The following is a 19,032-nucleotide window of genomic DNA, read 5'->3' on the forward strand; positions in this document are numbered from 1 at the left end:
AATGCTGACGGCACCCTGTCTCCCAAACCGTCCAGGTGAAGCAGGCGGGCACCCCACTCATGCTGTGAGAGGCCAAAGGTCCCAATGAGCAGCGCTTTGAATGCTTCATATTTGCCTTCTTCCGGGGGCAACTGTATGAAATCCACAACTGGGCAGCCGTCTCCTGGTCACAGGTGCTCACCACATGATAGTAACGCGTGGAATCAGAAGATATCTGCCGAATCTGGAACTGGGCTTCTGCTTGGCTAAACCACACGCGTGGTCACAGTGTCCAGAAAGTCGACAGTTTCAGCAAAACTGCATGAACAGATGAAGAGTCGGTCATCTTTAGTCCAAATCCCGTTTGGACCATCAGGGTCACCAATGTAGCGATGTACTACATACAGAGCTAGAGACGACACGCAGTCGGTAAGTTGTTTTGATACTAGTTTATTCAAACTTCGCAGCGCTGGCATTTAATCCCTAGCACCCGCCCTCTCTGGGCGGAAATGACATCAGAGGTGCATTACCAAAGTCTCTCCCCGCGCACTGGCTATTTGTGAGCCAGTTTGCTGGTGCAGAAGGTGATTACCACAATATGTGATTATATGATTTATATGTACAATGTCCGAAATACATCTTATGGAAATGTTTGTTGATGAACTTCAATAAAAAAATTAAATTACAGAAAGTGTCCACAGATGGGTGATTGATAAGTTTATGGCCTAAGGTAGAAGGAGATGCATTATACAGCTCTCGTTATATGCACATGCAGGTCACCTCTTTGAGTGATTATGCAGAACGTTTGAAGTTAACCCATCTCCTTCTACCTTAGGCCACGAACTTATCAGTCACCCCTGATGAGTTATTAACTTAAAACTTTCTGCATAATCACTCAGAGTTGAACTGCATGTGCATGTAACAAGAGCTGTATAACCAATTGCCACAGCTATTTCTATACCAACTTCCCTCAAGGTCCTAGGGAATATCCTGTCAGGACCCGGAGAATTGTCCATTTTTATATTCCCTAAAAGTGCCAGTACTTTTTCCTCTTTAATTGTCATAGTTTCCAATACTTCCCTACTTGTTTCCCTTACCTTACACAATTCAATATCCTTCTCCTTAGTGAATACAGAAGAAAAGAAATTGTTCAAAATCTCCCCCATCTCTTTCGGTTCCACACATAACTGTCTACTCTGATTCTCTAAGGGACCAATTTAGAGAGGAGGAAGTACTGGCAGTTTTAAGGAATATAAAAGTGGGTAAATCTCCGGGTCCTGACAGGATATTCCCAAGGACCTTGAGGGAAGTTGGTGTAGAACTAGCAGGGGCTCTGACAGAAATATTTCAGATGTTATTAGAAACGGGGATGGTGCCGGAGGATTGGTATATTGCTCATTCCATTGTTTAAAAAGGGTTCTAAGAGTAAACCTAGCAATTATAGGCCTGTCAGTTTGATGTCAGTGGTGGGTAAATTAATGGAAAGTATTCTTAGAGATGGTATATATAATTATCCGGATAGACAGGGTCTGATTAGGAACGGTCAACATGGATTTGTGTGTGGGAAGTCATGTTTGACAGATCTTACTGAATTTTTTGAAGAGGTAATGAGGAAAGTTGACTAGGGTAAAGCGGTGGATGTTGTCTATTTGGACTTTGACAAGGCTCCGCACGGAAGGTTAATTAGGAAGGTTCAATTGTTGGGTATTAATATTGAAATAGTGAAATTGATTCAACAGTGGCTGGATGGGAGATGCCAGAGAGTAGTGGTGGATAACTGTTTTGTCAGATTGGAGGCCGCTGACTAGTGGTGTGCCTCAGGGATCTGTACTGGGTCCAATGTTGTTTGTCATATACGTTAATGATCTGGATGATGGGGTGGTAAACTGGATTAGTAAGTATGCAAATGATATTAAGGTAGGTGGTGTTGTGGATAATGAAGTAGGTTTTCAAAGTTTGCAGAGAGATTTAGGCCAGTTAGAAAAGTGGGCTGAACGATGGCAGATGGAGTTTAATGCTGATAAGTGTGAGGTGCTACATTTTGGTAGGAATAATCCAAATAGGACATACATGGTCAATGGAAGGGCATTGAAAGATGCAGTAGAACAGAGTGATCGAGGAGTAATGGTGCATAGTTCCCTGAAGGTGGAATCCCATGAGGATTGGGTGGTGAAGAAAGCTTTTGGTATGCTGGCCTTTATAAATCAGAGCATTAATTATAGGAGTTGGGATGTAATGTTAAAATTGTACAGTTGTACAATTGTAAAATTGGTAAGGCCAAATTTGGAGTATTGTGTACAGTTCTGGTCACCGAATTATAGGAAAGATGTCAACAAAATAGAGAGTACAGAGAAGATTTACTAGAATGTTACCTGGGTTTCAGCACCTAAGTTACAGGGAAAGGTTGAACAAGTTAGGTCTTTATTATTTGGAGCGTAGAAGGTTGAGGGAGAATTTGATAGAGGTATTTAAAATATTGAGGAGGATAGATCGAGTTGACGTGGATAGGCTTTGAGAGTAGGGGAGATTCAAACAAGAGGACATGATTTGAGAGTTAAGGGGCAAAAGTTTAAGGGTAACACGAGGAGGAATTTCTTTACTCAGAGTGTGATAGCTGTATGGAAGGAGCTTCCAGTAGAAGTGGTAGAGGCAGGTTCGGTATTGTCATGTAAAGAAAAATTGGATAGGTATATGGATAGGAAAGGAATGGGGGATTATGGGCTGAGTGCGGGCCAGTGGGACTAGGTAAGTGTAAGCGTCGGCACGGACTAGAAGGGCCGAGATGGCCTGTTTCTGTGCTGTAATTGTTATATGGTTATAACTCATCTCCTACCTTAAGCCACAAACTTATCAATCACCCCTGCTGTGGACACTTTCTGGAGGTCCAAGATCCGTATGCTCCACGATCGCTGGATTAAGTGTAAATGTACAAGGGGACTATTGTTGAAAAATAAATGCTAGTTTTTCTAGAATTGACTCCTTCTACCTTAGGCCATGAACTTATCAATCATCCCTTGTATTTTGGACAGATTGTGGAGTGGCATTGTGACAAGTTGTCCCTTTCACATATGTACTTTCAGATGGGAAAAGGAAAGTTCATGTGTATGCTTCTCATTCTTCTAAAATGGTGTAGGCAATATTATTTATACATTATCTTTTTTCCTTTAGAATAAATTAGATCTACAGAATGCACTAATAGAAATGGAAAAGCAACACAAAGAATATAAAACCCAAAAGGAGGCGCAGCTTAGAAAACTTGAGATGTCAGAACTTCAGATCAAGCAAGAACTAGATTATATGCGACGTAAGTTATATACCAGTATACAGCAAAATGAAAGTAAATGTGGTATTTCACTTACTCTTTCTAAATTCAAAAACTAAGACTGGTTGATGTCTTAATAAAATTGTTTATATAGACAGAGTGCCCATTTGATTTATTTCAGTGAGGCATGACATTTGACGACAAGTTAAAATAAACAATATCTGTTAAGATATGAAGGAGTTTTATTTGTTCTCTTATCATGAGACTTAAAGTTTAGAATGTACAGAAAAGAAATTTAATTTCACTCTAATCATTTCAAAGCTTTTAATCTTGTTATGAATACTTATATAAGAAAGTGATCCAGAACCTTAGCATTAAAAAGTTTTTTTAAGAATAGTAATGAAAATTTGTGAATTTTTCCCATTAAAAATTTACTTCACAGATCAGCTTTCTGGAAAGGAAAACTTCAATCCTGAATACCAACCATGTGATGAACAACATAGCACACAAGTAAAGCAATTTCAACAAGAATGTCACCAACTCAAGAAAAAGCTCGATAAAATGGGTCAGCAGCTTCAACTCACTGTTCAAGAACATAAAATTTACGTACTAAACCTTAAAGGTCAGTTTCATGTCTCATTCAAGTGAGAGTGGAGTTGTTTCTGCCACCTCTTTGGTATCACCAGGTACTGGCATTGGGCTATTGAGTTATCCTTACTTTCCTATTCTGCAGAGCTAAAACCATTCAAACCTCGACTACAATCTGAATAGTTAACATGGTCCAATGCCTCTTTGGGGTCCAGAAAAACATGTGGAGTCGAATCTTTGGAAAATAATTTTAATCAGGCTGGATATTGAAGTGATGGGAATAATCCCTTATCATAGGCTATCTTCATGATTGGAATGAATTTAGACCGTGGGTCCATAACTTCCCATGGATAATCTTCATAAAAATGAATCTCAGAACCTTTAAATTTAGAAATTCTTTGTTTCCTTGCATATTTTATGATTTGGTCTTTAATTTTAAAATTAAGGAAGCAGACCAAAACTGACATTGGTTTATCTCAAGATGTCGCAGTGAAAATTCTATGTGCTCTTTCAAAGTCAGGAGGTTGAGGTAAAATATCCAGAAACAGAGATTAAAACAAGTTAGCAAAATAGTCTAATAATCTCCAGTCTCATACCCTTCCTTCAATCCAACAATTCAAATATTATTCTGACGAGATCTTGCTTCCAAATCGATAATCTTATGTTGACACTTTTCCAAGCGAGTTGAAATCTCCACGATTTGCCTCTTTAAATTCAGAATTCAGGGAAATAATGTTTTCCTGCACAAATTGAAAACTCTTTCATAACGACTTCATCTCAGAAGAGGTAGCATCAAGTTTTACTGTGTTTTTTTTATTAAGCAAAATATACTTTACTCAAAAATAAAACTATGTACAATAAACCATTCAATGGCTCTTAATTGTTTACAAATGTTTCCATTACGGTCTTTACATTTCCATATCCTTTTGCCACCCAGGTGGGACTCCGTTATTCCATATTTACATACCCTAATTGAGGGGTATACACCACGCCCCCCCACCCCTCAACTCCCACGGGAGAAGAACCCTAGACTGTGGTCCTTCCCCACCGGGCCCTTGCGGTGGCTGCACCAAGTTTCAGTGCGGCCCTCAGCACGTACTCCTACAGCCGAGAATGTGCCAGTCAGCAGCATTCTCCCACGACCATCTCCATGTGCTGATAGACCATCAAGTTTCGGGCCGACCAAAGAGCGTCTTTCACCAAGTTGATGATCTGCGAGCAGCACCGGATGTTGGTCTCCTTGTGCGTCCCCGAGAACAGCCCGTAGATCAGAGAGACCTCTGTTACGTAGCTGCTGGGGATGAATCTCGACACTGTCCTTTCCATCCTCCTCCATATCATCTCTGCGAACCCAAGGTGCGCAAAGAGTTGCGTCACCGACTCCTCCTCACTGCAGTCATCCCGTGGGCAGCGGGATGTGGAGACGACGTTCTGGGCGTATAGGAGAGATCTGACTGGGAGGGCCCCTCTCACCGCCAGCCAGACGAGGTCTTGGTGCCTGCTGGTGGGGTCTGGCGATGAGGCATTTTGCCAGATGAACTTGATGGTCTGCTCAGGGACCCACCCCACTGTGTCCATCACATCCTTCTGCAATGCCTGCAGGACCTTACTGCCTGATGGCCCTGTGGTCAAAGGCGTTGACTTGAAAGAACTTTTCTACAAAGGACAGGTATGGCGGCAACGACCAGCTGACAGGGGTGTTGCGCGGGAAAGGGGCCAGACCCATCCTTCGTAGCCAGGGCGACAGGTAGAATCTGGGCACCGTGTTGTTGTCTATCTTCTTATCGAAACCCATCAGCGAATTTTCTTGACGCTCAGCCCAAGCTGGTGTTTCCTCCGACTTTTTCTCCTTTCCATTGCTGGATTCAGGAAGCTGCTTTCCACTTCTTAAAGATTGTGACATAGTAACAACTATTCCCCTCTAAGATCCGACAAATAAAAGTTAAAAATTCAAAGTTTAAACTGGGGAAAAGGAAGAATTAATTGCAGCCACACAAATCTGTGTCACTCCATTAAACAGTAGGCGGAGTCTCTCCCAGTGGAGATATCAGGGGTAAGTTTTTTTTACTCAGAGAGCGGTGAGTGCGTAGAATGGGCTGCCGGCAAAGGTGGGGGAGGCGGCTACAATAGGGTCTTTTAAGAAGCTTTTAGATAGGTACATGGAGCTTTGTAAAATAGAGGGCTATGGGTAAGCCTAGGTAATTTCTGAAGTAGGGACATGTTCAGCACAGCTTTGTGGGCTGAAGGGCCTGTATGCACTGTAGATTTTCTATGTTCTGTGTCTATAACACAGGTCCTCAATATCTTTCCTGCAGGTAGATGACCAGAGCAATACACAATATACCCAGATTAGGCCTCTCCAACACCTTGTGCAATCTCACATCCTAACTCCTACACTCAATCCTTTGATGCATGAAAGCTGAGGGTTTTAACGCACTCTTTTCCTAGATACTACTGGCCTGCTGAGTTCCTTCAGCATTTTGTTTAATGTGCCAAAAGCCCTTTTCACTACATGTGATGCCACTTTTACTTTATTTATTTAAAGGTTCAGCACAGAACAGGCCATTCCAACTGAACAAGCCACGCCACCCAGCAACCTACTAATTTAACCCTCGCCTCATTGCAGGACATTTTACAATAACCAATCAACTTTCTAACTGGTACATCTTTAGACTGTGCAGAAAGCCAAAATATCTGGAGGAATCTCATCCGCTCACAAAGTTTCTTACAGAGGAAGCTGGAAGTGAACTTTTGATGCCCTGAGCTGCAATATTGTTGCGCTAACCACTATGCTATGTGGTGCTCACTTTGAGGGAGTTATGAAACTTCATTCCCAGATCCATCTACTACTGCACTACTTGCCCTACTGTGTAATGTCTAGCCTGAGTTTTTTTTCTCCCGAAGCGCAACACTTCACACTTGTCTCTGTTAAATTCCATCTGCCATTTTTCAGCCCATTTTTCCAGCTGGTCCCAATCCCACTGCAAGCTTTGAAAACCTTCCTCACTGTCAACTCTGCCTGCAATTTTGATGTTATCTTCAAATTTGCTGATCCAATTTACTACAATATCATCCAGATTGTTGACGTATTGGACACACGACTAGTGAAAGGCCTCCAATCAAAGGGGCAACCATCAATTTCCACTCTCTTGCTTTTTCCTTGAAGCCAATTTTTAATCCAATTTAATACCTCATCTTGTATGCTAAGTGACTGAACCTTCTTGGTCAACATCCCCTATGGGACCTTGTCTTGATTCTTAATAAGTGACAAAGCCATTGTTTGCATAGTAAGAAAATGACAGAAATGTGTATTAGCTCCTGTAACTTTGACCAAACAGATCTGGAGTTCTACATTTAGGAAAGTAAGTTTTAGTAGACTTTTCACTTGAGTTATTAATTCATAGAGTGTCCACAAAATAAATCAAAATTAATAATTTTCATAGTCTCTCTTTTGATCGAAAATTAATTCTGAAATTCTACTATGATATTTCACAGAAGAACATGAAAGAACAATAAAGCTCATGCAAAATGAAAAGGATGAACTTCTGAAAAGACTGAAAGAAAACAAATCAATCATCAATATAACAAATACTTGGTACGTTTGTAATGAAATGTATTATCTGTCCTAGAGAACATTAGTGAGAGTTTTATTATTTTATAAGTTTGTTTTATGATAAAATCAGTTATGATCAAGTCTTCACCCAATTTTGACATTGTGGTATCATACTATTTTTCTCTCAAAAATATTCCATCCTTATGTATTATTGCAGATTTTGCTTTGCAGAATTTACTTCTTAATTTCCTTGTTCAAAATGACTTGGCTTTAATTGGCCAAAGCATTTGTTTTGCAGGGTTGAAGGGGGAAGCAGAGTCTGCAAGAATTTGGGCTGGATCAATGATTTTTTAATGTCTTCACTTGTGCGGAATAATAAATTTTTTTAACCCAATGCAAGTCAACAGATAATCAATAGACTTAAAATAACTTGGAGAAGCTAGATTAGAATTTGAGCTAGGGTATATAATGATTATTTATCATCTGTTGATAAACTGTAGGATTGTGTGTCTTATCAGTACTCACTTCCTAACATATATTCCTAACATTACTTGCTCTCCCATACTGAGACAGAAAACGATTTTTAGGTATGCATATGAACATGTTTCCTCTTAATTTCCTGATACAGAGATCTTGAACAGGAACTGATAGAGTCATAGAGCACTGCAACACAGAAAGTCCTTCTGGCCCATCTGATCTGTATGTTCAAAATGTTCTACCTATACCCATCAACACACACCAGAACCATACTCTCCATACCCATCTCTTAGATATTGCAATTGAACCTGCATCGCCCACTTGTGCTGGCAACTTGTTCCATGCTTGATCCACCTTCTGAGTGAGTGAAGTTCTTCATAAACATTTAACCTACAACTTCTGGTTCTAGTCTCACCCATTCGCTGTAAAAAAGAAGCCTCCTTGCATTTAAACTACCTATACCTTGTCAAATCTGTATTTTCCTTGATCCTATCTCCTCTCATTCTGCTATGCTCCAGGGAATAAATTCCTAATATATTCAACTTTTTCCTATAACTCAGGTAGTAATGATAATATATACCTGAAGCTTCTAATAAAAATAAGACGTCTCTAGTCTTGTCTTGATAGTTTTAAGAAGTATGATAAATTACAATATTTTAATACTTCTGCTTTATGTAATATGATAATATTTGAACCTTTCTGGATCACTGAAGTGCAACACAGTTGAAATAAACAACATGGTGTGTACACTCCTTCCCAATGCTTTGATGAGGAAGATGTTATTTCATCGGCCACTGTGTCCAACATGAATTAAATTTGCACAGTCATGAGAGTTATAGCCCTACTACTAGACAAGGTCCAGCTGTGCATCTGAAAGGGAACTCTGACATGCAATTCCAATTGTTTTACAATCATATGAGATTACTTGTGCAAAAGTGAAATTATTTTATTCAATCACTATAATTTTCATGCTGAAGATAATCTCCAGATATTTTTCAGTCAGCTTTTAGTTTTCATTTTTAAAGTTGAGGCCTCAATAGACTATAACTATATGACAGATGCTTTTATTTATTAAATGAAATGTGACATTATTGTTGTTTGGCATTTCTTACATCCAACAAGTAGAGAATATTCCTTTTTTTATCTCATGTTCATTTGATACCCTCTGTTCGATCCTGTGAATATAAAGAAATTGCTGTTTCAGATCATGTCCCGATCTTTTTATCTGTAAATCTTCCAGGTGTTTCTCGATCAAACAGATTTTGGTGTTTTAATCCAATTTTATTATCAGATAAGACTTTTTTAAAATTTTTAGGAAGTCAAATTACTTTTTTCTTTGAAGAGAATATGCTAAATGGCACTTCTAGCCTTATTATTTGGGATGCTTTCAAGGCTTATATTAGAGGCCAATTTAGTTCCTATACAGCAAGTATTATGAAAAAAGCTAATAAGGAGAGAACTGATATAGCCAATCAGCTGAAACATTTAGATCATAAATGCACTTCTGATCTGGAATCTGGATCCCATCTTATATAAAAGACGTGTTGAAATTAAAACTAAATATGATCTGTTCTTAACTTACCCTGTTGAAACTCAACTTTTAAAAGATTAAAGTCAATTTTACGTTCATGGTGATAAAATGGGCAAACTTTTGGGTAATCAACTTAAAACTTTAATAGTTAAGTGTCAAATTAACTAAATCTCCAAAGTGAATGGTAATATAACTTCTGATTAATTAGAAATAAACGATACTTTTAGCGAATTTTACTCTAAACTGTATAGCTCCGATTCTCCTAAAGCCATTTTTGCTATGAATAATTTTCTAGATCATTTAAATATTTCCCTCACTTTCTGAGGTTAATCAAAAATGGTTAGATCAACTTTTTTCTTCTGAGGAAATTATCCAGGTTGTTCATTCTCTGAGTTCAGGGAAGGCTCCTGGTCCTGATGGATTTTCTGGAGAGTTTTATAAGACTTTTGCTCCTTTGCTTATTCTTCACTTACTTTCTGTTTTTTCTGACTCTTTTAAATTAGGCAGGTTGCCACAATCTTTTTATGATGCCTCTATTTCACTTATTCTCAAAAAGAATAAAGATCCAAATGATTGTTCTTCCTACAGACCTATTTCTTTACTTAATGTTGATGCTAAAACTTTTATCTGAACTTCTGCTCATAGAATGGAAAACATTAGCCTTCTATTATTTCTGATGACCAGACCGGATCTATTAACAATTGTTATTCTCATTTTAGCATTCGTCATTTACTGAATGTTAGTTACTCTCTCTCTAAAGTAACTTTGGAATGCGTGATCTCTTTAGGTGCTGAGAAAGCCCTTGATCGGGTTGAATGGAATTATTTATTTAAAATATTAGAAAAATTTAACTTTGGGTCCAGTTTCAGTTAATAGATTAAATTACTTTATTTATCTCCCACTGCAAAGGTTCTTACTAACTCTCTGAGTTCTAAACTATTTAATCTCCAATGTGGTACCAGACAAGGATGTCCTTTGAGCCCTTGGCTTTTTGATTTGGCTTTAGAGCCTTTAGCCATCGTGTTTTGTGAATCCGTTGATATCTCGGGTATTTTAAGGAGGGGTATCACTCATAAGTTGTCGCTTTATGCTGATGACCTTTTGCTCTACATCTCTAATGTGGAGTCCTCTCTACCCTCAGTACTTTTACTTTCTGAATTCAGTCAGTTCTCAGGATATAAACTTAATCTTCACAAGAATGAACATTTTCCTTTGAATAATTTGGTATCAGTCAACTCTAACCTTTTAAAATTGTAAGAAATCAATTTACTTATTTGGGTATAACAATTACTAGAAATTATAAATTTCTTTTTAAAGAAAACTTTATCACTCTTTTGGAATATGTTAAGAAGGTACTATCAAACTGGACTCCCCTTTCCGTATCGCTGATTGGATGTATCAATTCTACTAAAATTGAATATTTTGCCTAAATTTTTATATTTATTTCAAGCCCTACCTGTTTTTATTCCTAAATCCTTTTTTTGACTCTTTTAGACTCGATTATATCTTCTTATTTATGGAAGAATAAAACCCCCTGATTAAACAAAGTTCACGTTCAGAAAACTAAAAAAAAAATGAGGGATTAGCTCGACCCAATTTTAGGTTTTACTACTGGGCAGTCAACATAAGCTACCTTATGTTTTGGTTATATTATATTAATCGTGATGACTGTCCAGTTTGAGTCTCTTCAGAAGTTAATTCTGTTAATAAATTTTCTATCATTTACTTTATTTTATTGTCACCAAACAATTGATACTAGAGCGTACAATCATCACAGTGATATTTGTTTCTGCGCTTCGCGCTGCCTGAAGTACAAATCAAAGTAAATATAATAAAAATTTAAATTATAAATCATAATTAGAAAAATAGAAAAGGGAAAGTAAGGTGGTGCAAGTCAGGTCCAGATATTTGGAAGGTATAGCCCAGATCCGGGTCAGGATCTGTTCAGCAGTCTGATCACAGTTGGAAAGAAACTGTTCCCAAATCTAGCCGTACGAATCTTCATGCTCTTATACCTTTTTGTGGGACAGAAAGACTTCTTCTACTACCCATAGTACTTTCCCCTTAGATTCCTTCTTCACCTCTCCTGCCTATCACCTCCCTGCTTCCCCTCCCCCACCCCTTGATCTTTCCTCTGATGGGTTTTCCACCCTCTCCCCACCTTTTTTATAGGGCCCCTGCCCCCTCCTTCTTTAATCCTGACGAAGGGTTTTGACCCGAAACATTGACTGCTTCTTTCAACGGATGCTGCCCGACCTGCTGAGTTCATCCAGCTTTTTTGTACGTCTCGAACTTCCATACCAGGTTGTGATGCACCCTAGAAGAATGCTTTCTATGGCACACCTATAAAAATTAAACATTTGTCTTCTTGGTTCTTCAATTCCTCTATCCTTAAGTAATTTAACTGATAATTATATAGTTAAACATTCTTTGAGAATTTGGTTACAATTTAGAAAATTCTTTAGGAAATTTGGTTATTCACTCTCTAGTCCCATTTTTTCTAATTACTTTTTAAACCTTCTTTAACTGATGTAGTTTTTAAACGGTGGAATAGACTAGGTATTAAATGTTTTTAGGATCTGTTTATTGGAGATGGTCTTTCCTCATTTGATCAAATATCTATTATATAATCTTCGTAAAGCTCACTTTTTTAGATATTTACGAATTAGAGACTTCTTGCGTTCTCAACTTCATACATTTCCTAAATGTCCAGATAAGAATTTAATTGATACCATTTTTACTCTGAAACCTTTTCATAATGGATCTATTTCTAATATTTATAGTATGTTGTTGGCAATGAGAAACGTTCCATTAGACAAAATTTAAAAATCTCTGGGAACAAGACATACAGTTTTCAATTGATGAGGATACTTGGAATGAAATTTTTAAACTTGTTCACATCTCTTCATTATGTTTGTGTCACTCTCTTTTACAATTTAACGTCATTCATAGAGCCTATATGACTAAAGATAAGCTCTCTCGTTTTTACTCAGATTTTTCTCCATACTGTAATAGGTGTAATGTTGAAGAGGCCTCTCATTCATATGTTTTGGTCCTGCCCGCGGCTTCATAAATTTTGGAAAGAAGTATTTCAAACTTTTTTGGAGCTTTTTAAAGTAAACTCTAAACCCAACCCTCTGAATGCCTTGTTTGGCATTGTTGGAGGAAATAATTTTACTCTTAAGCTGAATAATCTGCATATTTTGGCTTTTATTTCTTTTTTAGCCAGAATAGTTTTGTTGCTTAAATGGAAAGATGCCGCTCCGCCTACTCATGCCCATTGGTTGATTGATGTTATAGAACATAGACAGAGAACAATATAGCACAGTACAGGAACTTCGGCCCACAATGTTGTGCCGTCTCTTAAACCCTACCTCCCATATAACCCCAACCTGAAATTCCTCCATATACCTGTCTAGTAGTCTCTTAAATTTCACTAGTGTATCTGTCAGACAATGCATTCCACACACCAACCATTCTCTGAGTAAAAAACGTCCCTCTAATATTCCCATAGAACCACAGAACGTTACAGCACAGAAACAGGCCTTTTGGCCCTTCTTGGCTGTGCCGAACCATTTTTCTGCCTAGTCCCACTGACCTGCACCTGGGCCATATCCCTTCAAACCCCTCTCATCCATATCCTTGTCCAAGTTTTTCTTTTTTTTTGTAATTTTTTTTATTGAAGTTCATCATCAAAAAAACATTTCCATAAGATGTATTTCAGACATTGTACATATGTATCATATAATCATATATATCACAAATCTCCACAAAGTATTTATCTGAGGTATACACTTATAGAAAAGAGTGGAAAGAAAAAACAAGCAAAAGGAAATAACTATGTACAAGTAGGGAGTTTTTTTTTTACAACATATTCATTGATTTGTGAGAATAAAATCAGGCCTATGAGGCATTATGTAGTTAAACCATTTTTCCCAGTATGAATCAAATTGTTCCAGCTTATGATTAACAGATGTTGTTATCTTCTCCATTTTGTAAATGTCCATCGTAATTTCCATCTGTGTATTTAAAGTTGAGCTCTCCTGTGATAACCATTTCCCAGTAAGAGTCTTTTTACCAGCCACCAATAGTATATTCATTAGATATTTATCTCTTTTCAACCATTCTTGAGGTATATATCCAAAATATATGGTCTTACTCTCTAAGGGTATTTCACATTTAAAGATGTCTTGTAGGGCATTGTGTATCCCCCTGCAATAATTTTTGATAACAGGGCATCCCAAAAATATGATTTGATTTTGATTTCCACAATTTCTCTAGCAAACAGGGAGGTTACTATCATAATGGGATTTCTGAGAAGGTGTGTTACGTATCCCGTAACTGGATAACTTGATAGAGAGGTCTGTTGAAGTCTGTTGTCACTATTTTCAAGCGTTTTATTCGTAAAGGGACACAAAAGTAGGGTTAATACATACATTCAGATAGGTCACATTGTCAACACTCAATCTAAAGCGCGGGTATATTAATAATCATCATTCTTAAATAAGCTCTGCTGATGTCTAGGGGTTAATAGATTGTCCGTTGGAAATATAAAAGTCACTCTGAAAGTCTGCCGGCCTCAGCCCGTTGGAAATGGCTGGGTTTTTTCGTGGGATGACCGAGAGAGAGAGATTGGGGGGAGAAGAGAAAGAACTTGCCGAGTCTCGATGAATCTTCCGTGAAAATCGGGGGGAGCGTTAGTTTCCTCTCCCTGATGTTAGTTAAAAGCAGTTTCCTGTGATTCCAGCCACAGATCCCAATCCCGGAACCTAACGCATGTGGCTTCCTTCAGAATGGCTTCCCACTGCTGCGGGACACTCTCGTGTCTTCTTGGTGCGTCTGAGGGGCTGTCCCCCTGAGACTCTCCTTTATACTTCCTCACGGGGTCGCAGGTGTCAATCAGGTTGGGATGATGCAATCTCTCTCTCAACCAGCCCACCCCTGCCCAAAGGCTTTTCACGTGGTCTCCATGAGACAATAGTCACTGTTGTCTTTATTCTGTATCGCTGGTGGTACCTGCAATTTGGCATGTCTCTCTCTCTCTCTCTCTCCGACTGGGTCTACTGACCCCCCCCCCCCCCCCTTCAACGGGTGCTCTTGCGATTCTCACAAGGGAGGGGGCTGGAATCATAACACCTCCCCTCTTAAAAAGCCGTTTTACCAGCGATTAAAATGGAGTGGTCCACAGTCTTACAGGAGTTTTGGATCTAACACAATACAAAAGTTTTTCTTTTCACAAAATACTACCGTTATACATTCAAGTCAGTATCTAAATAGTTAACGATTACAGTGTCCCTTTCTTTAATATCTTAACATTGCGAACCGTACATCAGACTTCAATTCAATAGCCACCTATTTATTTTTTTTCCTAAGCAACAAAACTAAGGAGGCGTGACCTTAGCTTAGGTGCATTTACAAAAGTTTACGCGAATACTAATCGTTTCAGTCGTTTAACTTAACCAGCAGGTCTCCAAAGGGCTGTCTTTATTATTCACAGGCTTTGGCGCAAACCTGTTCAACCTGCTTGGCAGTCTAACAATGGCATCCCCATTAACCGTCGCCTCTTTTTCGGCGAGTCCCCCCGTGGGGAACTTGAGTAGTTTTTCGTGGTGAACTCCCGCCCGCCCCACTCATCAGGGTTATTTTAGCAACACCATGCCCCAGACTTAGACCATTTCCACCCAACTCTTTGATTTTACCCAGGTGGCTGGCCCTTTTATCAGTCCCCTTCAGGCTATTGGTGTTTGATTCTAACTCTTCGCTTGCATATCATGGCGAAGGCGGCCTCTTCACACCCCAACCTGGCATAACAATAGAGTGGGAGGCCCCGCTATTCCCCGGCTCACTCTGTGAGCGATCTGCCAGGTTTAAGGTTTCTTCCTTCGATCTGGAAACTACAGGCTTTGCGTTTCCTTCGCCAACAATCCTCACCCCCCCATTCTTAAATTCTGCATTAACTTTGAACACTCCTTCGAGTACAGACGCCGGGGAGCTCACACTTTCCCCTGTTACCAAGGTTAACCCTTTTCCCACTGAACCGAGTCCATCTGACCCACAAGGACGGCCGCCCTGTTCCACTGAATCAGATACCTCAGACTTCTTCTGAGCTCCGTTACTAGGTTCAACACCTCGTGCATCCTCATCTCGGACACACTCAAACGGGACATTGGCCTCTTCCAGGCTTTCAACACCCGTACCTTTTTCAAATTCTAACCTCCCCCGATCCTCCCAGTTACTCTCTGGGCAGCTCCCACCCGGGGAAGGCGCAATCCTGCGAGCTGAAACAACCTCCTCGGCCCTTTTAGCAGACTCCTTCGAGGCAAGGGTATCCGTTCCATCTAGGACTGCCCTCCTCTCGTTATCGGTAACACCTTTAGAACTCTCAAGTTCTTCAAACCAGACAGATCATCCATGTCCAACTCTGGACCTTTTAACAGCTTTATCTGTTTCTCATCTTTATTTCCTACCTTTAGGACCTTTCTCTTCGCTAAAGGCAGATCTATCTCCTCTCCCTTACCCCCTTTCACTTTACTACTCTTCGTCTTACCACCCTCGGGGCACAAGGTCGGCAAAGACATCTCGGCCAAATCAAAACTGGCCAGATTTAAACTGCTCTCGTTCACAGGTCTCTCTCTCGACAGGCTGTGAGTGACCGCGCCGGCGAGATGGTCCTTGGGCGCTAGGGACGGGGCCACCACACTCTCTGGTCGGCAGGTCGGCAGCATGGCTGACCAAACCTTACCCCCTGCTAAGTCGTTTCCCAGCAAGATGTCCACGTCATCTCTCGGGAATTCTGAGGGCACCCCTATTTCAACTGGTCCATACACTAGCTCACAATCCAAAATGACCTTATATAAGGGCACCATTTCTATCCGTTTATTTATTCCTTCCACCTTTACCATGCCCGTTTCCCGACCAAATTCTAGTACCTTACGGCTAACCAGGGATAATTCAGAGCCCGCATCCCTCCAGATTCGTACGGAAACTGGGGTGTCTCCCTCCGTCACAGACACGGTTCCGTGTGACAGACAACTCCCAGAGCCCTCTCGTACTCTGTCTACCCTCGGCTCTCTGGTCGATCTGCTGATTACCACGGCACACCCGATAGGGACGGTGGTTTTCCCTCTTCCTATCTCCTTCCTCGGAGCAAAGCATCAAGATGCAATGTGCCCCTCCTTTCCACAATTAAAACAGGTCAAACCCGGAGCCCTCTGGCCGTCTTGCCTTTCCCCCTCAACCTTACCGCTAGCTCCCGGTGGAACCGCTGCCTCACTCGTCGGACTTTCTCGATCGTTCCCACTGTCTCTCTGGGGACCTTTATTCGAGGGAGTCTTTGTCTTGTGGGTTAGGGCATATTCGTCCACCAACCTGGCAAATTCTGAAATGGACTTATCCGGCTTCTCATTCAAATACACCCGGATCTCCTCCGGAACACAACTTTTAAATTCCTCAATCAAAAACAACTCCCTGAGATGCCCATAATCCTCGCCCACTCTTTCCGCGGTGCACCAACAGTCCAAGAGCACCCCCTTCTCATGGGCTAGCTTGATTCCACCCTTTTCTTAAATTTCTAAACCTTTGTCTATAGGCTTCAGGTACCAATTCGTATGTCCGGAAAATGGCCTTTTTTACCTCATCATAATTCTCCGCTTCTCCCTCCTCCAGGGACAAGGCCGCATATGCGCGTTGGGCTTTCCCCTTTAACACACTTTGTAACAACGCCACCCACTGCTCTTTTGGCAACTTCTGATTTACTGCCACCTTTTCAAAAAGCAAGAAGTAGCTATCGACATCTGTCTCCTCAAACGGGGGCACCAATCTCAAATCCCTACTAACATTAAACCGCTCTGCTTGGTCTAACCCTTGATCTCTTTGTTCGTTCCTCATCTTCTCAATTTCACGGTCATGTTGCCTCTGTTTCTCTTTCCCTTTTGCTTCTAGCTTCTTTAGGTTAATTTCATCCTGCCTTTGCCTTTCCCTCTCTCTCTCTTGCCTTTCCCTCTCAGCCGCTTCCAGCTCTTTTAGCTTAATTTCATGTTCCAACTTCAATTTCTCCACCTCTAACTGAACTGTCCCACTTGATGGTATCTCTTCAGGGATATCTCCCAATACCTCAGCTCCAAACACCTTCTTCCCAATGTAATACTGGGTTATAGCCCTTCGTACCTCCTGCTTTTTCATAGACGACCTCACTTCTGTGAGGTTCAACCCCTTCGCTAAATTTAACAAGTCTGATTTGGTGGCCGTCTCTAGCACCCCCACTGTCGGGTTTTCCATAAATTCACCCACGTCCATCTTTGCTGGTTTCCCGTCTGGCTACCCATGTAACCAGATTCAAGTTTTGGACTACAAGCTCGATTCACTGGCCTTCCAATTTGGTGTCAAATCCTGAGACGAGAAACCCCAAGTTGTTACGTATCCCGTAACTGGATAACTTACCAGCAAAGATAGAGAGGTCTGTTGAAGTCTGTTGTCACTATTTTCAAACGTTTTATTCGTAAAGGGACACAAAAGTAGGGTTAATACATACATTCAGATAGGTCACATTGTCAACACTCAATCTAAAGCATGGGTATATTAATAATCATCATTCTTAAATGAGCTCTGCTGATGTCTAGGGGTTAATAGATTGTCCGTTGGAAATATAAAAGTCACTCTGAAAGTCTGCCGGCCTCCGCCCATTGGAAATCGCTGGGTTTTTTCGTGGGACGACCGAGAGAGAGAGATTGGGGGGAGAAGAGAAAGAACTTGCTGAGTCTCGATGAATCTTACGTGAAAATCGGGGGGAGCGTTGGTTTCCTCTCCCCGATGTTAGTTAAAAGCAGTTTCCTGTGATTCCAGCCACAGATCCCAATCCCGGAATCTAATGCACGTGGCTTCCTTCAGAATGGCTTCCCGCCTGCTGCGGGACACTCTCGTGTCTTCTTGGTGCGTCTGAGGGGCTGTCCCCCGAGACTCTCCTTTATACTTCCTCACGGGGTCGCAGGTGTCAATCAGGTTAGGATGATGCAATCTCTCTCTCTCAACCAGCCCACCCTGCCCAAAGGCTTTTCACGTGGTCTCCATGAGACAATGAGACATGCCGAACTCACTTAGTCACGTGGGACTCACCTAGTCCCACTGACCCGCATTCAGTCCATAGCCCTCCATTCCTTTCCTGTCCATATACCTATCCAATTTTACCTTAAATGACAATTATCGAACCTGCCTCTACCTTCTACTGGAAGCTCATTCCACACTGCTACCACTCTCTGAGCAAAGAAATTCTCCCTCGTGTTACCCTTAAACTTTTGCCCCCTAACTCTCAACTCATGTCCTCTTGTTTGAATCCCCCCTACTCTCAATGGAAAAAACCTATCCATGTCAACTCTATCTATCCCCCTCATAATTTTAAATACCTCTATCAAGTCCCCTCTCAACCTTCTATGCTCCAAAGAATAAAGACCTAACTTGTTCAACCTTTCCCTGTAACTTAGGTGCTGAAACCCAGGTAACGTTCTAGTAAATCTTCTCTGTACTTTCTCTATTTTGTTGACATCTTTCCTATAATTTGGTGACCAGAACTGTACACAATACTCCAAATTCGACCTTACCAATGCCTTGTACAATTTTAACATTACATCCCAATTCCTATATTCAATG

The 19,032-nt window shown here is 40.6% G+C and overlaps 1 protein-coding gene across 3 annotated transcripts in view; it reads left to right on the forward strand.

Moving 5' to 3' along the window:
* The window catches only part of cep152 (centrosomal protein 152), a 245,068-nt gene that overhangs the window by 191,310 nt on the left and 34,726 nt on the right, over positions 1 to 19,032 (forward strand). For all 3 annotated transcript variants that reach the window (XM_059952527.1, XM_059952526.1, XM_059952528.1), the window contains exons 21-23: positions 3,148 to 3,283; positions 3,684 to 3,863; positions 7,325 to 7,424. In XM_059952527.1, coding sequence (XP_059808510.1) covers positions 3,148 to 3,283; positions 3,684 to 3,863; positions 7,325 to 7,424 — 416 coding nt within the window. The remainder of the gene's footprint in view (positions 1 to 3,147; positions 3,284 to 3,683; positions 3,864 to 7,324; positions 7,425 to 19,032) is intronic.

Source organism: Hypanus sabinus, chromosome 28 (assembly GCF_030144855.1).
Source record: "Hypanus sabinus isolate sHypSab1 chromosome 28, sHypSab1.hap1, whole genome shotgun sequence".
Lineage (NCBI taxonomy): Eukaryota > Metazoa > Chordata > Chondrichthyes > Myliobatiformes > Dasyatidae > Hypanus > Hypanus sabinus.